This window comes from Cheilinus undulatus, linkage group 12, assembly GCF_018320785.1.
Source record: "Cheilinus undulatus linkage group 12, ASM1832078v1, whole genome shotgun sequence".
Lineage (NCBI taxonomy): Eukaryota > Metazoa > Chordata > Actinopteri > Labriformes > Labridae > Cheilinus > Cheilinus undulatus.
In genome coordinates this window covers 49,480,195-49,507,239 of record NC_054876.1, presented here as the reverse complement: position 1 = coordinate 49,507,239, position 27,045 = coordinate 49,480,195, and the positions used below count along the sequence as shown (strand labels likewise).

Sequence of the window (27,045 nt, the reverse complement as noted above, 5' to 3'; positions counted from 1 at the left end):
CACCTCCGTTGTGGCTCTCAGCAGCTGTGCCAAATTTACAATAAAGGAAACTTTTTTTTAACATCAAACGAATATTGTCTGTAATGCTAGTTGACATAGTTTTGTATATTTTATCCATATAACGTGCAGTTCTTTTATTCACTTCTAACTTCATATTTACAAACAGGCCTATTTTATCAACTTAAATATGCGTCATATCCTGCCTCTATGGTGCAGACTGGTGCTTTCCTGTCTTGGGGACTAAGGTCTGTCACCAATGACACCTAAAACAAGAGTTTTGTGCTCATCACAGTTAAGTTTTGAATTTCTGAAACCTGGTTTAGCACACAGATGCTTCACTTGTCTGTCTTTGAAATGTCTTTTTTCTTCCTCTCCCGTTTGTGGATTGGTGGCATTATGGCAGTCTAAAGGCTACTTTACGGTGCTTGGACTGCATCTCAAGTCCTTGAGGCGGTACCTCCAGCCAGCTCGAACCCGTTCACTTGAGTTCACGCGTTAGCTCCTTCTTCACCCAAGCCATGTTCAAAGAGCAACATGTGCTTCAAGACTATTTCTAGAGGCTTTGGATTTAGTGGTGGTGTGGCCTCAGTGACAAAACCCTGTTACACCTGATGAGCAGGATAGGCCTTCTACATTCAGAAGAATCAAACAGCTGTGTCCTAAGACTCTTGCATTACACTCAGTTTAACCACGAGCACACCTGACAATGATTACACAAGTCTTTTGGCTTCTTCTGTGAAGGAACATGATTGTGTGACACTGACACTGAAATAGGCCTTGTTTATTGTAAGAAAATCAATCTCCTTATGATGGCTCTATACTATGGTTTATAGAGTATAATGGTAACTTTGAAGATATTTCATTTGTTTTATGGGTATTTTAATGGCCAATTAAAAAAATGCAACTGAAATCTCTTACATATGTCAAGTGTTCTAATAAGTTTTTTTGTTTGTTTTTTTTTAAGGAAACTTACAAGATATTGTATATTTTGGGGAGTTTTCTTTTTATTATGAGAAATTTATTGCCAAACTTTGGAGGAACTGGATTGGGTTTTGGGATTGTCCTTTGAAATTTTCAGGATTTTTCTTTGATTTTTTTTTTTTTTTTTTTTTTAATGTTTCCATCCTTTTCATGGAATTTTGGAGAATGTTTTGGAACATTTTTTTTAGAACTTCCCAAGAAATTTAATGAAGAATTTGCTTACAATTTTTCATGAATGTGCATGGCATTTAAGGGATACATTTTTATTGGAATTTCAAGGCTTTATGAGGAAGTTTCACTGAAAGATTTGGGGACTTTTTGAAGAAATATTTGGGCACTTGTCATGGGATATCTTTTTATTTTTTGGTAACTTTTTTATTTTATGGAATTTGTTTGGGTTTTTGGAAAGGAAAGTTTCCAAGAAATTCCTGTTCAACAATGAGGCTGATGTATTAACTTATCAGACAGTATAATCCCAAATAAGTGAGAGGAACTAAAAATGCTCAGGTCTCAGGAGGTTAACAGGAATGACAATGAACTAAATATATGGCATAAAAATATAAAAAGAGCAATATTCATTAAACTTTACTATAAATGAAGAAATACACAAATAATGAAATAAAACGTACCAATGTAAGCAAACTAAAAACCAGAAGAGATATAAATAGACAGCTCCAGCATGGGAAATTAATCACAAAACAATAAAACAGCAGCAATGGTCTGATCAGTCTGCTTATAATTACCAGGATAACCTCTAAAACAGTGTTACTCAACCCTGCTCAACCAAACAGCCAAGTTGTTGAAAAATACCTTTGCAAGAGCCACAATCTAAGTGGTGAAAAGTGGCAAAAACAGCTTGAAGTAGCGATAAAAATAAGTTAATGGTGGCAAAAATGATTGAAACGCAGCAAAAATGGATGAAAAAGAAGCAAACATAGGGAAAAAACGTTAAAAAGGGGTCCGAAGTAGCAAAATGGGTGAGAAGTTAGAAAAATTGAGTAACAGGTAGCAAAAAAGGTCCAAAAGTGGCTAAAAAAAATGAGTGAAAAGTGACTAAAATGGGCAGAAAGCAGTCCAGACCGGCAAAAATGAGCAAAAAACCCCCAAAAAAACCAAACAAACAAAAAAAAAACAAATTGAGAAAAAAGGCAAAAATGGGATAAAAGTGGCAGAAAGAAGAGGCAAAAATGGTCAAAACTAATTTAAAAAAGTGGTATTTAATGGCAAAACGTAGCTTAAATGGGTGAAAAGTGTCAAAAAATTATGAAAATGGTCAAAAATGGGATAAAAATTGCAAAAATGGTGAAACGGTGGCAAAAAGAAGAGGCAAAATTGGGGAAAAACAGGAATAAAGTGGTATTCAATGGCAAAAGGTAGCCAAATTGGATGCAAAAAGAAGAGGCAAAAATGGGCAAAAAAGGAAACAAGTGGTATTTAATGCAAAAGGTAGCCTAAATGGGTGAAAAGTGTCAAAAAATTATGAAAATGGTCAAAAATGGGATAAAAATGGCAAAATGGTGAAACGGTGGCAAAAAGAAGAGGCAAAATTGGGGAAAAATAGGATAAAGTGGTATTTAATGCAAAAGGTAGCTTAAATAGGTGAAAAGTGGCAAAAAATGTTGAAAATGAAGACATAGAAGATCCACACGTTGAGTATGACTGCTCTAAAATGATGTGATATCAGCCAAAGCTCTGCTCTCCTCAGAGCTGATGAAGGATGTTAGAGATTTAGATTTACAAATGTCCGAATTCACTGCAACATGATTCTCTCCATGTTTTGCTAAACTGGACGTTAAAAAGCCTAAAGACTGAAGAATAAAGCCGACTAATATGACAGGACTGTCCTGAATGTCCTCTGTCTCTGAGCCTCCATGATCCTGTCTGACCGTCTGAACGCTCCGAGCTCCGTGTGTTTACCTCCGCAGATAAACCTTAAAATTTTAGAGAAATAAACCTCACTGCTGCACATGTTTGACTTTTATTTCATCCCGCCGACTCTCTGCTGTCTATTACAGCAGTTTAAGACAGAATCAAAAACACATTAGTGTGTTTTAGGAGACGAAAAGTGGAGAAAACTGCGTGATTGTGGTCGGAGGGGAGAGTGTTTTTTGGCGGTCTGAAGCTCCGTACAGTCGAATAAAACAGTCTGTGTTTACTGAAATTATCTCTATGAGCAGACAAAAGCCTTCTCTACAATACACTCAAAGATGTGGAATCTAAAATCACTCCTTGGAGGAGTTTGAAGGCGGAAATGTCCGAGAGAAAACACAAAGTTCGGCCACATCGAGGGGGGGAGAAGCGGCTGAGTTGAGGTTGACTCTCTCCGGTTCTCACGGCGTGTATAAGTCCCGCCTCCAGCAGACCCAGACTCATATTCAGTGATTCACTCACCGAGACCTCCACCATGGCAGAAGAAGCTCCAGCAGCAGCCCCCGCCAAGGCTCCGGCCAAAGCCCCGAAGAAGAAGTCCGTTTCTAAGAAGACCGATGGACCGTCCCTGCCCAAGCTCATCATCGCTGCCGTGGCCGACTCCAAGGAGCGCAAAGGTCTGTCCTTAGCGGCTCTGAAGAAGATCCTGGCAGGCAAGGGAGTGGACGTGGCCAAGTCCAACAAGAGGATCAACACTGCCGTTATCAAACTGGTGGGCAAAGGCACCCTGAGCCAGACTAAGGGAACTGGAGCGTCTGGATCCTTCAAACTAGCCAAGAAGGAGCCCAAGGCGGCCAAGAAACCCGCAAAGAAGGCAGCAAAGAAGCCCGCAGCTAAGGCTAAGAAGCCCGCTGCCAAGAAGTCACCTGCAAAGAAGAAGCCAGCAGCCAAGAAACCTGCAGCCAAGAAATCTCCGAAGAAGGCCGCTGCTAAGAAACCTGCAGCAAAGAAGCCTGCAGCCAAGAAACCAGCAGCGAAGAAGAGTCCCAAGAAGGCGGCTAAGAAACCTGCAGCCAAGAAACCTGCAGCAAAGAAGCCCGCAGCAAAGAAAGCCGCAGCCAAGAAGGCCAAGAAGTAAATCTGATCAACACAACTCAGCCGATAACAGGCACCAAAGGCTCTTCTAAGAGCCACCCACATCCTTCTAGAAAGAGCTGTCCTGAGAAAAATGCACAAATGCTGGTGACAACTGTGTGATAAATATGATGGAAATCTTCTAATAACTGAGTCTTATAATGCCTAGTTTAGTTTTCTCTCCAGGGTTAAAGCGCAGTTGAATAAGCCCCTTTTAAAGGTAAACGGCTACAATGACAACTGTGAGTCAGAGAAAACACTTGTGTCTTGGCTCACTCACGATTTTATGGCAGGTTGAAAGAGAGTTAGACTGATAAATGACATTACACCAGACAAGAGCAGGGATGGTTGACCTCTGAGGAAGCCTACTTTCATAGTGGTGGGAATTCCTTCTATTTTCAGTGATCTGGATCATTTGGCTCGGCTCAGCAATAAGAGACAACTCTTTCAGCTCACAAGGCTCAGCACTTCATTCAGGTACCAGTTTGGCTTCGTTTGACCTGCCAATCTTAGCAATGTCTTAACATATGAGTGGTGTTTGGGAAAGGAATTTTACTCCCAGCTGTGCTCAGTTTTTAAAAAATATCACATAGATGATTTTTAAAAATGTTCTGTGTCCTGGAAACACCTTCCAGTCAGATGAAATCTGCTCACTCTCCAGGCTGTATGAGTCTCGGAACAAGCCATTAATGTATGGTGTGTCTTTGGTAGATGATAAAAGATCATCCCTATTAATAAATCAATAACATTTAGTCACACACAATCTATATACAAATGGTAATATTAATAATAATGTGAAACAGCTTATATCATTCATGCTTTTCGAACCGAATCGTCCATGAATGACCCATCGCTAAACTACTTCTAATTATTCTAACTGCCAAAGGCCTAAGTGATAATAATTGTAGTCCATTTCAATAATACTTATTTTTTAATTATGTTTTATTTTTAATTCAAAGATACGTGGATACAAACAAAAGCACAGACTAACACAGAAATAAAACAAGTCAGTCATAAAGAAAAAAAAAAGAAAAAGTTGTTAAGGTTAATGGGTTACAAGTGTTTTTTTTTTTTTTTTTTTTAAATCACAGGAGTGGGGTTCGAGCTCGGCTGTGTTTCCTTAACTCGTATCTGTTCTCCTATGCTGTGTCCTCTCAGGTCACTTTAGTCTTTGTGTAAAAAGAAAGACAAAGTGACCCCTAGTTACATAAAGCAAACAGAAGTTTCATTTAAGCAGCCTATGATAAATGTGTTGTATCCCTTTGTTAACATAATTAGTGCTCACTAGGGGGCACTATTTTACTCCACAATATTTAAAAAAAATGCATATATTTTTGTCATTCGTTCAAAATATATTTTTCAGTCCATTTCAATAAGAAAGCTATAATTCCTGGTAAATCACACTTTTGAATTTATGTTATTTGATTGGGATGATGCAGTTTAACAAAGTTTAACAGAGCATGGATCTGATCTGCTGCACAGACAGTTTATACCAGCTGCTATTTCCAACTCTCGTCCCTAGTTGGGCCTTTGAGTCAAGAGTTCATAAAATGTACAACATTCAACTACATAAACATAATAAATAACAACTTCTATAAACCAGTTCAAATAAGAAGTTAAAAACATGACAAGCTAAGAATGATTACAGCTCTGGTTTGCTTTCAGCCAGCACTTGACCTTTGCTGTGAAGGATTTTAAATCTGCGATTAGTTTTATTTGGGTTGATAATGAATTCCAACCCAAATAAAAGTTTACAGCCTTTAAAAGAAAAGGCTGACTGTCCAAATGTTGACCAACATTTAAAAGCAGACTGTTTTATTTTTAATAATTTAGAGCCAAATCCATCTAAACTAAGGCAATAAGGGTATTTACATGTTCAGAACTAATTTCATGTTGAGTCTTTTCTAATGTATTTGGTAATTACAGATTAGGATTAGGGGGACTAAAAATACTGAAAATCTAGGAACAAAATTGGAATTTTGACAGTCAGAATTTGTAGGAAAAAAAAACATTCTGACTAACCTGGAAATTCTGACTAACCTGGAAATTCTGACTTTGATCTGACAATTCTGACTTTAATCTGAAAATTCTGACTTTAATCTGACAATTCTGACTTTAATCTGAAAATTCTGACTTTAATCTGACAATTCTGACTTTGATCTGACAATTCTGACTTTAATCTGAAAATTCTGACTTTAATCTGACAATTCTGACTTTAATCTGAAAATTCTGACTTTAATCTGACAATTCTGACTTTGATCTGACAATTCTGACTTTAATCTGAAAATTCTGACTTTAATCTGACAATTCTGACTTTAATCTGACAATTCTGACTTTGATCTGACAATTCTGACTTTGATCTGATAATTCTGACTCTAATCTCACAATTCTGACTTTAATCTGTCAATTCTGACTTTGATTTCTTTAGAACCTCAAGCATCATATTTGTAGGACACTTTTCCCATGAGTGTTTTTAGGTTTTAATCCTAACCTTTTGTAAATATGTTGGGTGTCATTGTTTGACAGTAATTATTTTAAATGCTAATGTATATTTTTTTGGCTCCTTGGTTTGTGTAAAGTACATTCTTCATTCTATCTGCAATGCTTTGTACAGACAGTGGTGCTCTATTTTATTTTCAAATGTACATTTAATGTTCCTGTAAATATGTTTTATTAGTGTGGACCCCGGGAGATCTAACTGTGCTCTCGGGTACAGCTAATATGATCAAAAAAACAAAAAACAAAAAAATAACTAACTTATGATTATTCTGATATGTATCTCAAAATGTTTGGCTTTGATCTAGGAATTTTGACTTTCATCCCAGAATCCTTTTATCTCAGAATTCAGATTATTATTTTTTTAAATTCTGAATTCTCTCTCCAGTCTCATAAAAAAAAGTACTTTTCCATCTTTGAAATGAGAAGGGAAAGTTGTGTTCATATGATACGTTCCATTTATATCAACATTAGTGTAAATATTAAGGGGGGGGGGGAATTAGCAATTTTGGGGCCCAAGGAAAACCCAGGCATAGAGCCCTTCACATCCATTTGAAATTTTTGAAAATTTTATGGTAATATTACTAATAATAAATAAATAAATACAAAACACATTTACAAAGATATTCACAGCCTTTGCCATGACATTCAAAATTGTGCTCAGGTGCCTCCTGTTTCCACTGATCATCCTTCAGATCTTTCTACACCCTGATTGGAGTCTACCTTGATTGGACATGATTTGGAAAGACACACACCTGTCAGAGCACAAACCAAGCCATGGAGTCCAAGGAAGTGTCTCAGAGACACCGACACTCCACATCCATCCTGATGGAGCTGAGAGCTTCTGCAAAGAAAAATGGAGGAAACAGCACAGAAATCGGTGTGCCAAGCTGGTAGCATCACACTCCGAACTGGAGGCTGTATTTCCTGCCAAAGGTGCTTCAACAATGTACAGAGCGAAGACTGTGAGTACCAACGTACATGTTATATTTCTGTTTACTTTTGATAAATCTGCAAAAGTTTTTAACATCTTTCACATAGTTATTATTGGGTTTTGTGTGTAGAATTTTGAGGAAAAAAATGAATTTAATCCATAAAAAAATAAAAAAACTAATCTAACAATATGTGGAAAAAAGTGAAGCGCTGTGAATACTTTCTGGATGCACTCTAAGTAGAACAGTGGTCCAGCAGTGGCTGATTATGGCTGAGCTTTAGTCTGAATGCATTCATAGTCTATCGCTCGTATTTGGGATTAGTTGGACCGGATCAGTTTGAACATAGGCCTTGTCTTTGATCAGGAAGTAGCTAAGACTCTTGAAGGTTCTTTTTCTGCAGAGAAATCCAGACCTGGGTCGGTTTTAGAGCAGATGTTTAGGCTGAGTGGTTTTTTGGTCAGAAATGGAGTCAGCTGAGGGAGGAGTGATTCTTATGACCCCCTCCACTGAGCTCGTTCATTTCCACATTCAGGGAGATCGCCATGTCCTGCAGTGTGCTGATTATCACTACTGCCGATTAAAAATGCTGGGGAATAAGAAGAAACAGACAAACACAGAATACCCGCCTGTGTTGTTCTTAGGGGTGCTGAGAGGAAACTTTGGGGGTTCTGTAGTCGATTTTCTCTCCAATAGTTTAACCTCCTAAGACCCTACATGCACATAGTGGGACATAACACTTTAACTTTCTTAAACTAATCGTCTCTGCTCTTGATTTTTTTGAGGTATTTGTCTGAAATGTTATGAAAATTTCAGGACGTTTTTTAGAAATCAAGGAAATTAATTTGACATTTTTTAGGAATTTGATTGGGAATTTGGAGGTGGAGGGTGTTCCTTAAAACGCTGAAGAATTCCCATGGAAATTTTAAAGGATTTTTTTTTTTTTAATGTTTGGATGTTTTGTCTTCATCATGAAAATTTGAAGAATGATTTTGAAAATTTTCAAGAATTTTCTGTGGAATTTTGGGGGTATTTGCTTTCAATTTTTTTTTTGTTTTGTTTTGTTTTGTTTTGTTTTGTTTTGTTTGTTTCTTTTGGAATTCACATGTTTTTAACTTGGTTACTGTTTAAAAAAGGCTTTATGATAAAGTTTCACCAAAACATTTGGGGACTTTTTAGAGAAACTTTAGGGTACTTTTTGTGGGATGCTTTATAAATATGTTTGAGAATTTTAACCAAAATTTTAGGCATTTTCCTTGATTTTGGGGGGGGATTTGTCTGGATTTTGGAAAGAAAAGTTTCCAAGAAATTCCTGCTCAAAGACCAGGCTGATGTTTTAAACTTTGAGATCCTATCCCAGGAGGTTAATGCAGTGGTTCTCATATGGTGTGGCAAGGCACCGTAGTGTGCCTTGAGGCAAGTCAAGGGGTGCCATGTGAATCTGCTGGGCCCCTGAAAACCCCCAGAGTACGGGACCTCCCCAGTTGTGATGTACTGATGATCAGTGTATGTATTTTGGATCAGTAGCATTGGTGCTAGCATCCTGGCTAACAGTTACTTCATTTGGCAAGCTATTATTGAGTTGAAACTGGTGTTGCAATAATGAATTCTTGCTACTTTTAACCAAGTTAACCGATTTTTCTACCCATTCTGCCACTTATTTTGACAACTTAAACCAATTTTACTGCTTTTTTGCAATTTCACAACTTTTTAAAAAATACTTTTGACCCTTTTTTGCAACTTTTTGCCATATTTTTGCTACTATTCGGACAGTTCATTTTTTCATTACTCTAACTTATTTTTACCACCCTTTAGCAAATTTAAACCTTTTTTGCCACTTTTCTGCCACTTGTAACCTTTTTTGCCACCTTCTTGACAATTTTCACTCACTTTGCCATTGTCTTGCCACTTTTTGCCGATTTATTGAATCACTTTTAACCCGTTTTTACCACTTTCAATCACATTTAACCCTTTTTGATAGGGCTGGACAATTAATCGCAAATTAGATTAAATCGCAATATGGCCCGCTGTAATTTTCAAATGGCAAAAGGTGCAATATTTCTTTAACCAGAAATTTATGTCAAAATACCAGTTTAGAACTTTTTTTGTTGCATTATACATTACATAAAGATGCAACCATTCAAGTGCCTTTTTTCAAATAATCTACAAAACAATCCTACTTTCTTCATTTTTATACTTTTTTCTCAGGAGATATGAGAATGACAATACAACAATTCTTATCCAGTTTGCAATACGAGTCAAAATCATCACAGATAAGTATTTTTTTCAAAATTGTTCTGCTCTTGCTCAGTCTAATATTGGGTTGGTTGTAATATAGAATGATTTATTGCTTGTGTTTGTTGGAAAATACATAAGATGAGGAACTTAAGGAATAACCCCATTTCAAATCGCAATATTGGGTAAAAAAAAAAAAATCGCAATTATATTATTTTCCCAAATCGTTCAGCCCTACTTTTTGACCACTTTCAATCCATTTTTGCCACTTTTTTGCCACTTTCAACATGTTTTTTGCCACTTTTAACCTATTTTTTGGTCCCTTGGGCCAATTGTTGCCCATTTTTGACTTTGTCTTGCCATCTTTTGCCCAAGTTTGCCATGTTTTTTCATCACTTTTAACCAATTTTTGCCACCTTTCACCACCCCCAGTTGGCTAGGCCCTAGAAACCTCTCCCTTTTATCAGACTGTTATATTAGTCTATTTTGCATTGATGTGAACATGGTGTGCCCAGAGATTTTGGCTTAACCTTCGGTGTGCCTTGGGCGAAAAAAGTTTGAAAACTAAGAGTTATTCATGTCATTGTTTCAGTTTCATGTTAAATTATGAGTGTTATAAAGTATAAGAACGCTGGTTTGTTGAAGTGTTGAAGCTCTTTTTGAACAAATGTGGTGAAACCAAGCTGAACTCCGCCTCTCTACTGCCCCTTTGTCTGCCTTTGTCTGCGTCCGCCGCCGTTGAGGACCGTTAGAGTTTGAATGTGTCTGTCCAGTAGTTGATGAGCTTGAGCTCACGCGCCTGTGTGGCTGAACCAATGAGCAGTGAGCCCTCGCCGGCGTTGTCTTCATAAAGCGGCTGTTGGCGCCGAAACGGCGTGACTTCCCTGATCGTGGAGAGTAAAAATGGCGAGAACAAAGCAGACCGCCCGTAAATCTACCGGAGGAAAAGCTCCCAGGAAGCAGCTGGCCACCAAGGCTGCCCGCAAGAGCGCCCCGGCCACCGGCGGAGTCAAGAAACCCCACCGTTACCGTCCCGGTACCGTGGCTCTCCGAGAGATCCGGCGCTACCAGAAGTCCACGGAGCTGCTCATCAGGAAGCTGCCCTTCCAGCGCCTCGTCCGGGAGATCGCTCAGGACTTCAAGACCGACCTGCGCTTCCAGAGCTCGGCCGTCATGGCCCTGCAGGAGGCCTCAGAGGCTTACCTGGTCGGACTCTTCGAGGACACCAACCTCTGCGCCATTCACGCCAAGAGGGTCACTATCATGCCCAAAGACATTCAGCTGGCCCGCAGGATCGCGGAGAGAGGGCCTAAGACCCTCACCGCTCACCGGGGACAACAACACAAACAACGGCTCTTTAAGGGCCAACACACGCCATGAAGAGAACTAAACTCCTGTATTTTAATACTACAGAGCAATCAACAAACCTGAAGGGTTAACAACGTCTACACGAAACACATCATCCTCACCACACATCTTTCATATCTTCAGTCTAAACTGACACTACAACAACCTTCCCTCCTGGTTCTAATCCACACTTCCGCATTCATGCATGTGCCCCCCTTCCCCGACACCTGACCACAGCTCCGGCTTATGAGTCCAATCTCCCGAGTCAAGCCACTCTTTCTTTCACTCCATTTCAAAATTACTTCGAACATCACATAAGTGGGACTCCTAAAATTCAACGCATTAACATCGCATTACACACAGTCCAGTCACTCTTATCCTAAACGTCAAACACAGCCGTTGGTTTCACTTCACTAAACTGCTCATGCTTTATACTAACGCCTCATCACAAGGCTCTCACATACATCAGCTCAAACCGAACACAATACAGACATTTTATCAGGCTGATTTCTTTTCTTTGCAGACTTGAAGCATTCGCATGTGTACATCAATGCAAAAGTAATGGTCAGACAATTTATTATTGGTAGACTAAATACTTAGAGTCAGTATTAGAAACGTTATTTTTATATATCATGGCTGAAAGTGTCTCGGACAGCGCTCCGGTCTGCTAACAGACATGGCTTTTGGATTTGTGGAAATTTCACCTCTGTTAGGTCACTGCTTCTCAACCTTGGGCTCGGGACCCCATTGGGGGTCCACACACACTGACAGGGGGGCTCCAGATGCCTTCAAGAAATAGGAATAGTTTTACACTCTTGCCACTTTACACCATTTTTCACAGATTTCAACACATTGTCATCACTTTTTCTTTTTTTTTTTAAAGATTTATTTTGGGCATTTTTCTGCCTTTATTAGATAGAGGAGGACAGTGGATAGAGTCGGAAACAGGGTCAAGAGTGGGGGGGAGACATGCAGTAAAGGGCCTCAGGCCGGATTCGAACCTGGGAGCGTCTTTAACCACTAGGCACCTGCTCCCCTGTCATCACTTTTTTAACACCAATTTCGCCAAAGTTAACTCATTTTTGCCAACTAGAACACACTTTTCTCACTTTGAAACCCTTACCACCACTTTTTTCTGCCTCTTTTTGCCACTTCCAAACCAGATCTTGCCACTCTCTGCCTATCGTTGGCTCTGTTGACCCATCATTGCTACCATTAGACCCTCTGTACCATTTTTTTTGTTTGTTTTTTTTGGCACTTAAGCCATACTTGCTACTTTTAAACTGCAACTGACCAACCTTTCCCAGCTTTTTTTGCCATTATTAATCTATTGTAGCTAATTTTAATATATTTTGATTCTGTTTTAAACAAAAGGATTAACATTTTTATGTGGGCGACTTACTGCACAAATGAATTTTAAAAAATATTTGTTTCTTTAAAACTGGTGGTTATATTGCAGGTTAAATGTAAAATACTACAGCTTAACTTTACAATGGACCATGTTTTTGCTGGCCACCAGTCTGATCAGCTCCTTTTACAGGAGCTGCAATTGTAATGACTACAATTTATTGATCCAAATAGATCCTCATAGTTAAGCTATGCTGTACAATAACTTGTCCTTGTCAGTATTAACCTTTAGTTTGTGACTTTAATGTCCATACAGCTCATATACAGCGATAATTTCACAGGTTTCTCCTTGTGGTCTGAACCTGTAAAGCTAGACCACCAACCCTGATGTAACTCCTGTAATAGTGTCAGACCTAATCATGCAGTTATTTAGAATCAGCCGTTTCGAGCATCCCTTCTGGCTCGTTCTGAGTAGAAAAAGGGTTAAAGAAGTGATGAGATGAACGAATGACAGCTGAGCCAAAGATCAGACTGCTATGTTAATATAGGAGGATGATGAAGCTCTTTGGTTTGTGTTTGCGTGGCTCTTAGAAGAGCCGTTGTTCCTGTAGTCCAGCTATGGGGATCTACTTGATCTTGGCGGGTCTTTCGGTCTTCTTGGGCAGCAGAGTAGCGTGTATGTTTGGCAGCACGCCGCCCTGAGCGATGGTGACTCCTCCGAACAGCTTGTTGAGCTCCTCGTCGTTGCGGACAGCCAGCTGCAGGTGCCGGGGGATGATCCTGGTCTTCTTGTTGTCCCGGGCAGCGTTTCCAGCCAGCTCCAGGATCTCAGCGGTCAAATACTCCAGCACCGCCGCCAGGTAGACCGGGCCTCCGGCACCCACCCGCTGTGCATAGTTCCCTTTCCTCAGCAGTCTGTGGACGCGACCCACCGGGAACTGGAGCCCGGCACGGGATGAACGGCTCTTCGCCTTGGCTCTCACCTTACCGGCTCCCTTACCACCACGTGCTGACATTGTTACGTCTTATCTAAGTGTCTGAGATCAAAGCGTGCAGCGGCGGCAGCGTTCTCTGTCTTTATATAGAGACTCTGCTGCTCGTGCGCTGAGCGTTCGATTCATCCACCAATCAGAGAAGAGCACGTCCCGCCCGCTCCGCCTTTAAGACAAAGGCTTCACTGTGAGGGAAAAATCGATCTGATAGAAGAGCGTTTAAATCAGTGATACTCAACGTGTGGAGCTTTTTGAATACTTGTGGCTCTTTAATGTCTTGATGTTTAATATTACCCCCTCAAAAACTCTTAAAAAGGGAAAGTTTTTGCCCTTTTTACCAAATTTTGCCACTTTTCAGCCATTTAAACCCCCTTTGCAATTACATACCACATATTTCCTACTTTTCTTTAACCCAGTTTGTCACTTTTGTCCAGTTTTTGCCCCTTTTCACCATTTTTTCTGCCAATGTTCACCCATTTCAGCTAGTTTTTGCATCTCAGTACCACTTGTTTCCTATTTTCTGCCCATTCTTGCCAATCTGGATTGCTTTTTGCCTATTCGAGTCACTTTTCACTCATTTTTGCCACATTTGGAACATTTAATGTAACCTATAACTTATTTTTGCCACTTCTCAGCCATTTTTTCTACTTTGTGACCATTTTTGCCACCTTTAACTTATTATAATTGTACTTCAAGCTGTTTTTGCTTATTTAGGGTATATATGTGCAAACTTATTACATATTTTTGATTCATGTTTTCCATACAGTTTTTATGGCTAGGGAGGTAGATGTCTGTCCAGTGACACAATGTGAAAAAAGGGAATACAGCATGAAATCCAGTGACACAACGTGGAAAAGGGGAGTCCAGCATAGAATCCTGTGACACAACGTGCAAAAAAGTCCTTTTCTGGGGCCCTGTGCATGCATTTTAGGCCTCTTATGCCTGATCTTTGAGACTTAGCAAGGTCATAGGAGTCTGAAAAAACTGACCACGATTGTACATGATTCCAGGATGAACATAACCGAATTTGAGCACTCTAGGTCAAAGCATTTTGAATAAAAAAAAAAAAAAGGGGGGGGGGGGGGGTTGAGTTTGAAAGCGAGTGTCTTTGTTGGCCCTATTTTGCCCCCTTTGCCTGGCAGCCCGTGTGAGGGGCTTCTCTGCCTTGGGAAGGATAGCTGCCCCCCCTTACTCCTCCAGTTGTCCTAAAATTGGACACCCAGGGGCACGAAGTATTAAAGTGTACATCCAGGGGCACAAAGAGTCAGAGTGTCTCACGAATGACAAAGTCTTTTCGACCGGGAGGACGGGGCAATGCGATTCTCCAAAGAGAAAAAGGAGAATCTTTTGGAACTTCTCGAGATGTTTGTCTCTGTGGCCAAGAGGAGGAGCGGTCTGTCTGGGAGTCTGAAGGTGGCAGGTTCAAATCTTAATATGACTTTGTCAATTTTCAAGCTTTGACTTCAAATAAAGAAGAGGAAACCCCTGGAAGTCCCTTGCAGGTGTCTGCTTTGGTAGTCTAGAGAGATAAAGGATTGGTTGGGAGTCTGAAGGTGTCAGGTTCAAATCCTACTTAGGCTTGGTCAGTTTTTAAGAGCTGAGTCTGAAGAAAGAAGGGAAAAGCTTTAGGAGATGATGGCAGGTGTCTGTCTATGTGAGCTAGGGAGGTAGAGGTCTGTCTGGGAGTCTGAAGGTTGCAGGTTCAAATCTTAATCTGACTTTGTCAATTTTTAAGCTTTGACTCCAAATAAAGAAGAGGAAACATCTGGAACACATTGCAAATGTCTGCTTTGGTAGTCTAGCGAGATAAAGGCTTGCTTGGGAGTCTGAAGGTGGCAGGTTCAAATCTTACAATGGCTTGGTCAGTTTTGGTGATTTGAGTCTAAGGAGAGAATTTAAAAACCTTTGGAGCACTTCAGCAAGTGTCTTTATCTGTGGCCTTGGGAGAGTGGGCTGCCTGGTAATCAGGAGGTTGCAGGTTCAAGTCGTCCCATGGTTTGGTGACAACTTGAATTCAAAGGGAGATGGGAAACTCTGGAAGTGTTAGGGGAGAGGTGGTGAATTTTAAATTCTGACATCCCAAATGATAATGATAAATGTGTCAGGATAAGATCTCTCAGTGTGAAAGGTACCGATGGCGCAGTGGGTTCAGCACACTCTCAAGCACCCAAGTGGGCATGAGCACCAGTGGCGGGAGAGGCTGGGGTTCGGAACCCAGTGCCGCCAGTACCTGGATCGAGCAGTGCCCTGTGGAAAGGGGCCAGGGGGGGCTATCTCCCCCCTGGTGTCTGGTGAAATGTATCAGCAGGGGTTATGCGTCAAAAAGGTGATAAGAAGGTGCTAATTTTACCGGCTCTAGCTACAGCCGGCCGCCGGCTCTAGCAGCTACAGCCGGCCGCCGGCTCTAGCAGCTACAGCCGGCCGCCGGCTCTAGCAGCTACAGCCGGCCGCCGGCTCTAGCAGCTACAGCCGGCCGCCGGCTCTAGCAGCTACAGCCGGCCGCCGGCTCTAGCAGCTACAGCCGGCCGCCGGCTCTAGCAGCTACAGCCGGCCGCCGGCTCTAGCAGCTACAGCCGGCCGCCGGCTCTAGCAGCTACAGCCGGCCGCCGGCTCTAGCAGCTACAGCCGGCCGCCGGCTCTAGCAGCTACAGCCGGCCGCCGGCTCTAGCAGCTACAGCCGGCAGCCGGCTCTAGCAGCTACAGCCGGCCGCCGGCTCTAGCAGCTACAGCCGGCCGCCGGCTCTAGCAGCTACAGCCGGCCGCCGGCTCTAGCAGCTACAGCCGGCCGCCGGCACTACAGCCGGCGGCGCCCGGCAGCTACAGCCGCCGGCTCTAGCAGCTACAGCCGGCCGCCGCCGGCTCTAGCAGCTACAGCCGGCCGCCGGCTCCCAGCAGCCACGACGCCGGCTGCCCGCTCTAGCAGCCACAGCCGCCGGCTCTGGCCAGCAGCCGGCCGGCTCCGGCTCTAGCAGCCGCGACAGCCGGCCGCCGGCTCTAGCAGCTACAGCCGGCCGCCGGCTCTAGCAGCTACAGCCGGCCGCCGGCTCTAGCAGCTACAGCCGGCCGCCGGCTCTAGCAGCTACAGCCGGCCGCCGGCTCTAGCAGCTACAGCCGGCCGCCGGCTCTAGCAGCTACAGCCGGCCGCCGGCGCCGGCTCTAGCAGCTACAGCCGGCCGCCGGCTCTAGCAGCTACAGCCGGCCGCCGGCTCTAGCAGCTACCGCCGGCCGCCGGCTCTAGCAGCTACCGCCGGCCGCCGGCACAAGCAGCTACAGCCGGCCGCCGGCTCTAGCAGCTACAGCCCGGCCGCCGGCTCTAGCAGCCACAGCCGCCCGGCTCTAGCAGCTACAGCCGGTCGCCGGCTCTAGCAGCTACAGCGCCGCCGCCGCCGGCTCTAGCAGCTACAGCCGGCGCCGGCTCTAGCAGCTACAGCCGGCGCCGGCTCTAGCAGCTACAGCCGGCCGCGGCTCTGCCAGCTAACGGCCGCCGGCTCTAGCAGCTCCAGCCGGCCGCCGGCTCTAGCAGCTACAGCCGGCCGCCGGCTCTAGCAGCTACAGCCGGCCGCCGGCTCTAGCAGCTACAGCCGGCCGCCGGCTCTAGCAGCTACAGCCGGCCGCCGGCTCTAGCAGCTACAGCCGGCCGCCGGCTCTAGCAGCTACAGCCGGCCGCCGGCTCTAGCAGCTACAGCCGGCCGCCGGCTCTAGCAGCTACAGCCGGCCGCCGGCTCTAGCAGCTACAGCCGGCCGCCGGCTCTAGCAGCTACAGCCGGCCGCCGGCTCTAGCAGCTCAATTCAGCACCTTAAATCACCAACTCCTAATGACACAAACTCCATCACCAATATTATATTGGACATTCTTGCATATGTTGATCTTATAGGCGCAGGCAGAGCTGTCATATAGGAAGATTTTCTTTTTCATTTTAAAACTGCAAAGAAATTACAAAGTTCACATTGGATCACAGGAGCTCAGTAAAAAAAAAAACATATACAGCTTACAGCTTACTCTGAATTTTGGGAGGTTTTTTTTGTTTTTTGCCGGCTCTAGGAGCTGAATTTTGGGAGGTTTTTTTTTTTTTTTGCCGGCTCTAGGAGCTGAATTTTGGGAGTTTTTTTTTTTGGGGGGGGTGTTTTGTTTGGGGTTTTTTTGTTTTTGCTTTTTTTGTTTCTCTTTTTGAGATTTATTTTTTTAAAACTGACTATTTTGACACATTCAAATTTTGCATCAGATAAAAATTGTGGTAAAAAAAAAAAGGGTGCTTACTTGATGTTTTTTCAAATTCAAAATCCATTTTTTTGCTAAAAACAATTTCATCTCCAGAAATTCAAATTCAAACTTAGATGGCACTGATTTACTTCAATATACTATCAGTCATGTCATGATGGGGCCAAATTCGTCCAGTCAAAGCCACTGGTACAGCAGTGAAGAGCCGTTTCAGGGCTGAAAGATTCGGCCCTTATCACTGAATTGAGCCAAATGGTCCAGATCACTAGAAAGACGTGGAATTCCCATCACTAGATAAAGGAAAAGGTTTCTTTGACCTTTCTCTTTCTCTCAAGAAACAAACTTCCGTTGCTATGACTAATAGTCAAACGCTATATAAGAGGATAGGTTTCTGATATTATTGTTAAATAATACAATGAATACATCCGTGGTCCAGGTCAAACATTTTTATTATTGTACATTAGAACAAGGGTTTCTCTATCGTTGGTCTAAAGCAATCATCCTTCCCGTTCAACTGTGAGATTAATTATAAAACAGGATATTTCTCTTTCTAATGAGTGGTGGCTCTGAAAAGAGCCTTTGTTTCTCCTTGGACCAGGTTAAGTTTAACCCCCAAATCCGTACAGGGTCCGTCCCTGCCTCTTGAGAGCGTAGACCACGTCCATGGCGGTCACAGTCTTCCTCTTGGCGTGCTCCGTGTAGGTGACGGCATCCCGGATGACGTTCTCCAGGAAAACCTTCAACACCCCGCGGGTCTCCTCGTAGATGAGACCGGAGATCCGCTTGACTCCACCGCGGCGAGCCAGACGGCGGATGGCGGGCTTGGTGATTCCCTGGATGTTATCGCGGAGGACTTTACGGTGACGCTTAGCGCCTCCTTTACCGAGTCCTTTCCCGCCCTTTCCACGGCCAGACATCTTGAACGACCCTTTCGACAGTTAGTTTGAACAGAATGCATCGGACAGTGGCAGCCATCTTTTTATAAATCCTCCCTGCGGACGTTAAAGAGACAGGAGAGAGTGGCGGTGTTACACTGAACTCCTTCCTCCTTTGTTTCACTCCAGCAACCACCTTATGTAATCGGTTAAAATCCTTTTATTCATCAGCTAGAACCTGGAAAGCGCGGTTTACTTTGGTGGCTCCTTTTTGTAAAATAAGAGCATGGCGACTATTAAAGATGTCTAAAAATGATCAAACATCAGAATGCCCTTTTATGTCTGTCTGTTTCCCGTAGAGAGCATCTGTAGCAGACTGTTCAAAGGATTCACAAACATTCTGGGACAGGGGTGTCAAACTCGATCACAGCAGGGACTGGATTCTGGATTTGGGTCTAACCTGAGGGCCTAACAGGGTCGATATTTAACCATGGACTGTCAAGATTCTCAAGATTTTGAGATTAAAAGGTCAACATGATAAGTTAAAAACTCAAAATCCGAGATAAAAAGTCAAACTTACAAGATTTAAAGGAAAAAACATGAAATGTAAAATCTAAATAATGTTTTTAAAAAGCAAAACATGAGATAGAATGCTAAAACCATGATTTTTAACTCAAAAATGTTATAAGAGACAAAATAATGAGTTATAAAGGTCAAAATATGAGATGAAATTTTAAAACCATGAGTTTTAAGGGTAAAGAAATTAGATGAAAGTCAGAGTGAGGAGTTGAAATGGTCAGTAAAACTGAGATAAAATTCAAACTCATGATATTTAACGATTAAAATGTGAGATAAAAATCAAAATCGTGAGTTTAAAATGACAAAAATATGAAATAACATTAAAATCATGAGTTTTAACCCCTTAAAGCCTGAAAACATAAATAATAGCCAGAAAATTCTTTTTTTTTTTTTTAAATTGAAATGTTCATTTAACATTCTGAAAAAAAAAAAAAAACCAAATTTCCATAAAATCTAACAGATATATATTCAGTATCTCATCTCATTCATTAGGCTAGGTGTTTTTGGTAACTGATAATCCACTTGAGGGCAATTTTATCACTTATCAGATTGTATTCAGAAGTTTTTTTGAGTAATTTATAGAACCTATTGATTAGATAGAAGTATCATAAAAGTATGTCTCAAATATGCGACAACAGGCGTTAAGGGGTTAAAGGTAAATAACCGAGATAAAAGTCAAAATTAGGAGTTGATAAAGGTCAAAACATGAGATAAAAGTCAAAGACATGACTTAAAATTTCAAAATAGGATTTAAAATGTAAACTTATGAATCTAAAAGGTTAAAATATGAGAGAAAGAGTCAAAGTTATAAGATGTAAAGGTTAAAATATGAAATAAAAAGTAAAAATCATAACTTTTATTCATGGGAGAGGCAAAATATAGAGAAAACAAATTTCTCCTACATTCCTGACTTTTTGTCAAAATATTTTTACTGTTTACTTTTTTTCTATTTTTTATGACTCAGCGAGGATGTTATGAATCTTCCAGGTTTAGTTTACATTTTTATACTGGAGGAAATCCGCAGACCTCATACAGGTGGACCAGTTCTGATAAAAATATCATAGGATCTGGTGGGCCGGGTTTAACTTTACCACGGGCTGGATTTGGCCCCCGGGCCTTGAGTTTGACACCCCTGTTCTGGAAAGCATGCTCTTTGTGTTTATGCTACCTTCAGTAAACTGTTACAGAAATAAAACTGAAAACCCTGATCAGCATCGGTACAGGAAACACCTTCATTTCAGACATGGGCCTCTTTGTGTGGGGGGCACTCAGGAACAACTACAGAGTAGGGATGTCCCATCAACCCCCTCGTCAACTTTTTCTGTCCTTCATTCATGTGAAAGAGTAATGTTTTTTTTTTTTTTTTTTTCTGAAAGGAGATGTACTACAACAAAAAATGAGTCTCAAATGCACCTATTCCAAATTATTATGCTAACGATATTTTTCTCTGATTTTCCTAAATAGTCGATGTAAATGAAATTTAGTATATTTTTCAAGTCATCAACCCCCAGAGCATATTTCAGATTTTACTGAACAAACCTCACAATGATTACAATTACAATCAAAATGCACTGTTCCACATTATTATGCACAGCAGAGTTTCAGAACATTTTATAGGTTGTAAAGAACTGAAAATGGTCATTTGTTGAGTTTGCAGCATGAGGAGGTCATATTTACTGAAATCAAAGCTATTTCAATCAAAAACCTCTTAACAGGCCAAGTTCTTCTTTTTGTACCATGGAAGAAAGTGGTCAGTCAGAAACTCTGTAAACTTTCATTTTCACACCTTCAGGGACCCTAAAGGGGCCTACCAGCTCTCTCCTCATGAATCCAGCCCAAAACATGACTCCGCCTACTCCTTGCTGATATCACAGCCTTGTTGGGACATGGTGGCCATCCACCAACCATCCACTACTCCAGGGGCTCTCAACCTTTTCAGCCTGCAACCCCCAAAATAAAGGTGCCAGAGACCGGGGACCCCCGCTATACCTGAAGGTGGTTGAACACAGCCATGAACATTCAAGAACAGTCATGTGGAGACAAGGCCTTCCATGGGGGGGATGAGAGAGCTTTCTGGGGCCCAGCCAAACTGGGGGCCAGCACAATCATGGTCCACTGTGAAGCTAAGCTGTGGTATTTTATATTTAACCTGAATAATAACAACTCTTATCAAAGGAACAAATGTTAATTCATTTGTGTAGTAAGTAGCCCTCTTAAAAATGTAAATCCTTTTGTAAAAAACTGAAACAAAATACATTAAAAATAGCTAAAATGGGTTAATAATGTCAAAAAATGGTGGGAAAGATGGTGAAATCAGATTTTTAAAATAGCAGAAATGGGTTAGAAATGCTAAAAATGACATAAAGTGGTATATAATAACCCAAAAATGGCTAAAATGGTTAAAGTGTCAAAAATGGGCATATTGAGTGGTTAAATGGGATTTTAAAATGGCTGAAATGCCATTAAAGTGGCAAAAAATAGGTGGAAATTTGATGAAATGGGATGAAAATTGATATAAGCCAGCAAAAATGGCCTGCTTCAGCTGCTGCCACTGTGAAACAACCTGGTGAAAGAGGATGAGGGGTGTCATGGATTCTCACTGGAATCTCAGAATTCTTGCTTCCATTGAAGGATTCCAAATTTAATCCCAGATCCTAGAGTTCTGATTTTCCCCGAGAATTCTGACTTGGATTTTTATTTTGATTTCAGAATTTTTACTTTAATCTCCTCATTCTTATTTTGATTTTAAATGAGTGGCCCACATTATCTTCCCTAAATCGTAGATCAGTAATTGTGAGTGGCTCACTTTTCAGTTGTAGCCTCCAGGCATGTGGTCCATCTTGTGTAAAGTTGTATTTTATCTGATTTCTCCATGTTTGCTGGTTGAAAATATATTCAGATATTAGAGAAATGCATGTGCAAGATGCCAGTCAGTTGCTTACTAAGATGGGAACTTTAAAAATAATGAGCTGTGCTCTTAAATATTCCAGCATTTCTCCTTTCACTTGTTTCTCGGAGGTGTAATACGCCAACAGTAACGATAGGTGGCGGAATAACGCTTTGACTTGTCTACTGGATCTTAAATGAACCAGAAAGAAGAAGAAGGGAGAACCAAAAACATGATGCTAAAATGTGCCTAATCCGTGCTGTACTGTGTCACAGTGCCTCGTATTAATTCTCCGCGTCATGTCGTTAAGGTAAGCCGTGAAACAACCCGGTACTGTTCAATCAGGACGGCTCCCTTTATTTCTGATGGGTTTAACAGCTTGCTAATGCTAATGCTAATGGGTGTGGTTGGCATGGTCACGTTAGCATCTTGTTACTGCCACAGAAGGCATTTAAATTAACGAATAACCGAGATATAACCGGTTAAAACACACTATTAAACGTTTTATACGGTGAGTTTCTACTGTCCAGCTAAAGGCTTGTGTGGAGAGCGCGATGATGTCAGATGTAACGGTTCATAGATATACGCATATAATGTCTATAAAGCCTATGATGTTTGTATACCAAACTCCCTTTAGAAATCTTTATTTCGGTTTTAAACGAATACAAACAAACATTTCCTCTTTTTAAATGCGCATTTGTAGACAATAGTAGTCACCCTTTCATTCGGCATTAACACTTCACACAGAAGTTTTTTATTCGGGTTGATTTTATCTCAGGAAGTGTTTAATTTTTGACGCATGCCCACTGCATCTGTTCGCTTAAATCAGATCTTTAAACAAAGGCAGTTCCGTGAATGTATAATCCAATGACTGAAAGGTTTTTAAACAGTTTTGTGTTTCATACTGACATTAATGTTAAAAAAAAGGTTATGACAGAACATAATTATGTGATACGTGTAGGCCACAGTGTGTTTGTAATATCAGTTTTATTTCTAATTTCATTTTTTGTGTAGTTCAGCATTTGGAGCCATTTAAATCCCTACTACATTTATTTCAACATTTTAGACTTTTTTTAAAAAATAAAGATTGGTAAGGTGAGTCTCATCTCACAATAACAAAAGCATTTATAACCAACTTATTTATTACTTTTAACAATAAATTTTATTTTACAGTAAGGAGGCCAAATTGACATCCCACAATCATATTTGTGGAAAAGACTTCTACATTTGTATCTTTGTCTCATTGCCCTAATTTATAATATTCATAAGCTGATAATATATTTGGTTAATGATAACTTTGTAAGAGATTTGATGTTAAAACCTCATCTACAAGTGGAAGGGCAAGTACCAGTCAATTTTAGAGTGGTTCATGGATGTGATGAACACAGATAAGGATATGTCACAGATTTAAAAATTTAAAAAAAAGATGTTTTTTTTTTTCTTTTTAGAAAACTTATTTCTTAAAGATTTTGAGATCAGTGTCAGAATTATGAAATTAAAGTCAGAATTCTGTGATTGAAGTCAGAATTATGTAATCAGAATCAATATTCTGATTTACATTCATCCTTTGATCAATATCAGAATCCCATGATTATAATCAGAATTATGAGATTAAAGTCAGGATTATGAAATGAGAGTTAAATGCTGAGATAAAAGTAAGATTCCTGAGATCAAAGTTACAATTCTGAGATCAAAGTCAGAATTCTGAGATCAAAGTCAGAATTCTGAGATCAAAGTTAGAATTCTAAGATTAAAATCAGAATTCTGAGATCAAAGTCAGAATGGAAAATTGGCTCTCAAGTGAGAAACCTGCCCTCGTCCTTCTGTAGATAGATCAAAACAATTCCACTTTGTCAGAATTATTTTTAGTTGAAAATCTGAATTTCATTTCCTCTTTTCTTGGAATTTTTCTGACTCTAAATCGTCCTTTATGGTTGCAGTTGCACTTAATCTACGTCAAACTTTGATAATGATTCTTAAAGAAGTTTGTTGAAATGACCCTGTGCTTTAAATGGAGCTCATATTTATTCTTCTTTATCCGTCTTTATGAAGAAATGCTTATTAATGAGTTTATCAGTGTCTGATTTTAGTTTCTCTCCTCTTCCAGCCAACGATGGATGAAGTGAACGTTGTCTCTCTGGCTGTTGGGAGATGTCTGGATGCCTGCTGCCTGCTGCTCGACCTGCTGGTCAGGACGTTCACCTGGCTGTTTCACTTCCTCTCTGGCGTCAGCGCCTCCTTCCACAGCATGCTGGTCGCCCTGAGCAGCTCCAGCCTGGTTGAGTACTGGAACTTTGCACTTTTCTCCTTTCTTACCGCCACAGAGGCCGTCTCCTGCGCGGCCTGTGGAGCGCTGCAGGCCGTGGAGGGCTGGCTGCAGGCGCTGGGAGGGGTGTTCGAGAGCTTCAAGATGGTGGGACACCTCTTCTGTCATGTGGCCTGGCGAGTCAAAGACTTGCTGCACCGCGGGTTTATGTCAGGGAGCTGCATCCTGAGGCAGACTTGTGAGGGCGTCTGCATCGTGCTCAGCCTCGTCCTTTATTTTGTCAACACGGTGATCAACATCGTTCTCATCAGCACGCAGAACTGTGCGTGCGTCCTGGCAGGGGTCTGGGAGGTGGTGGCGGACCCTGTGCACAGGATGGTCGACCTTACTCTGACTCTGCTGACCTTCTTGTACAGCTGCCTCGTCGGAGCATCTGTGCTGCTGTGGACGCCTTGTCAGCTGCTGCTGGACTTCCTGGCTGCAATTGGACGTGTTGTCATGACTATTCTGACCCTTGACTTAAACGTTTTACTCATCACTGTTGTTGTTGTTGCACTTGTGATGTTGTTTCTGCACCCCAGACTTTCTGCCCTCGCCGCACACCAGAGCCTCAGACTTATGAACGCCTTCCAGGGGCCGGGTCACGCACAGACGATACTAGAGCACACTCCCACAAGGCCCCCACACGCTCACACGGTAGCTGTAATCACTGAAAACGACCCATCAGAGACTGACCCGAGCCCGCCAGCCTCTCTGCAGCTAAACGGCAATCCTGCAAACGTCAGAAAGAAAAGAACTCACAGGAAGAACAAACCTCCCGACGCCGGCGGCCCCCTCACAGACATGGAGCTGCTCAGCCTGTTGAAGGAGCAGGAGGAGAGGAAGAAGTGCGTCATCTGTCAGGACCAGAGTAAAACAGTGCTGCTGCTGCCGTGTCGCCACCTCTGCCTCTGTCGACACTGCGCCGACATCCTGACGCAGCGGCGAGCCGTGCAGCAGCGCTGCTGTCCGCTGTGCAGGCAGCCAATCACACAGACCATGGACGTCTTCCTCTGACCAACACACTCTGCACTACTATGACTGTCTGCTCGTCTGAGTGTTTAAACCTTCCAGCATTCATATGTGCCAACTGCTGTGGTTGTTGATTTCATGTTTGAGTTTTTTCTACAGGAATCAGGAAGCTTTTCTATCTCAGCACTTTTATTTTCAACCATTTAGAAGAAAAGTATTTAGTCTGCTAAAACATCGACCAAGCTCTTAAACTTCTTCACCTGTGATTGATTGTTTCATGAAACTGTAGCTGCTGATAATCAACACTGGAGTATTACACGTGAAGATCTGTGCCAAGACTGTTTCAATGCATAAAGTATGATTGTTTTTCTTATTTATTTAAAATGTAAAGGTTGTCCAATATGCTGAAGACTTCAAATATACAGTGAAAGTTGACTTTGAGTGAAGTTTATCCTTCCAAACTGCCAGATTCTTTTCTTTCCATGGTAATTACATGGCTGGTTCTTGTTTTTTTAGCACTCTGCTTCTTTTAAAGAACAACTGATATTCATGCCTTACTTACTGCTGTTGCTATTTATTAAAGTTTGTAAGAATATTCTCTGACTTTTGTCTCTTGTCAGGTCTGGGTATGGGTGGAGTGTTTAACACTAAAACCGCCGTGGATCTCTACATACCTGAAACAGACAACGGGTCATTAAAGTGCCTTGATTTTCATAAATAGCACTGATCGAGGACTGTTCGTTAACCACTGACATTAAAAGCTTACTATCTACAGATAGCAAACTGGATCACTGTTGGAAGATGATCCATCACCTGGAAAATCATCTTTGGACTGACTGCTAATCCTGAAACTTCCACATCACCGAATTCTTCTTCATTAAAAGCACTGAGATTACCTTTAGACACTTAACAATGGTAAATGTCTTTTTTCCCTGTTGATCTATCGACTTCTGGTTAGGCATCGCTACAATAGAGAGATGGTTTTTCCTTTCTGGCATCTATTTATTGTTGGTGTGAAATAAAACCGTGGGAAAATCAAGGATTTCTGATGGGGTAAATTTGACCTGCATGGTGGTTCTAGATATAAATATACGTCAAAAAAATTTAGGTTTAGGCAAAGATTTTTTTATGACACCAGGTGCTATTTAACAAACTTTTAGGAAAAGTAAAAAACTGACAGACTTTAAACCTGCTAAACTAAAGAGCCAAATTGTTGAAAAATACCTTTGCAAGAGCCACAATCTGAGTGGTGAAAAGTGGCAATAAAAGAAGTTAAAGGTGACAAAAATGGTCAAAAAGCAGCAAAGATGTGTGAAAAAGGGGCAAAATGGGGAGAAAAGGTGGAAAAGGGTCAGAAAGTAGCAAAAATGGGTAAGAAGTGACAGAAATGAGCTACAGGTGGCTAAAATGACAGAATTGGCAAAAACAGCAAAAAAATAAGTGAAAAGTGACTAAAGGCAAAAGCAGTCAGTAGTGTGAAAAACGGTTAAAAAAAAAATAGGGAAAAATGGGATTTAATGGCAAAAGGTAGCTTAAATGGACGAAAAATGGTGTAAAAATGATACAAATGGGTGGAAAAATAGGAAAAAAGTGGTATTTAATGGTAAACCGTAGCTTTGATGGGGGAAATTGGTAACAACAAGTTGTGAAAAAGGGCAAAAATGGGATGAAAGTGGCAACAAAGCGGCAAAAATAGACAAAAATAGGGAAGAAAGTGCTATGTAATGGCAAAAGGTAGCTTAAATGGGCAAAAAACGGTGTAATGTGGCAAGAAGTGGTAAAAATGGGTCGAAAAATAGGAAAGAAGAGGTATTTAATTGCCAAAAGTAGCTTAAATAGGCAAAAAATGGTGTAAAAGTGGTAAATATGGGTAGA

General features: G+C 41.4%; 4 protein-coding genes across 5 annotated transcripts; 2 read left to right on the top strand and 2 right to left on the bottom strand.

Moving 5' to 3' along the window:
* Positions 1–3,385: 3,385 nt before the first annotated feature.
* LOC121518486 (histone H1-like) lies at positions 3,386–4,003 on the top strand. Its single transcript, XM_041800818.1, has one exon. It carries the CDS (start codon positions 3,386–3,388, stop codon positions 3,986–3,988), a length of 603 nt encoding a protein of 200 aa, XP_041656752.1. The 3' UTR covers positions 3,989–4,003.
* Positions 4,004–7,260: 3,257 nt separating this feature from the next.
* Positions 7,261–25,765, top strand: LOC121518695 (E3 ubiquitin-protein ligase RNF26-like). Of its 2 annotated transcripts, none has more exons than XM_041801195.1 (2): positions 7,261–7,445; positions 24,001–25,765. In XM_041801195.1, exons 1-2 carry the CDS (start codon positions 7,428–7,430, stop codon positions 25,213–25,215), a joined length of 1,233 nt encoding a protein of 410 aa, XP_041657129.1. In that variant the 5' UTR covers positions 7,261–7,427; the 3' UTR covers positions 25,216–25,765. The 2 variants fall into 2 exon arrangements, with proteins under 2 accessions (XP_041657129.1, XP_041657130.1); XM_041801196.1 differs by lacking the exon at positions 7,261–7,445 and adding an exon at positions 22,079–22,203.
* LOC121518696 (histone H2A-beta, sperm-like) lies at positions 12,968–13,357 on the bottom strand. Its single transcript, XM_041801197.1, has one exon. The coding sequence runs from the start codon at positions 13,355–13,357 to the stop codon at positions 12,968–12,970; it is 390 nt and encodes a 129-aa protein (XP_041657131.1).
* LOC121518697 (histone H4) lies at positions 17,984–18,549 on the bottom strand. The gene has a single exon (XM_041801198.1). The coding sequence runs from the start codon at positions 18,467–18,469 to the stop codon at positions 18,158–18,160; it is 312 nt and encodes a 103-aa protein (XP_041657132.1). The 5' UTR covers positions 18,470–18,549; the 3' UTR covers positions 17,984–18,157.
* Positions 25,766–27,045: the final 1,280 nt, after the last annotated feature.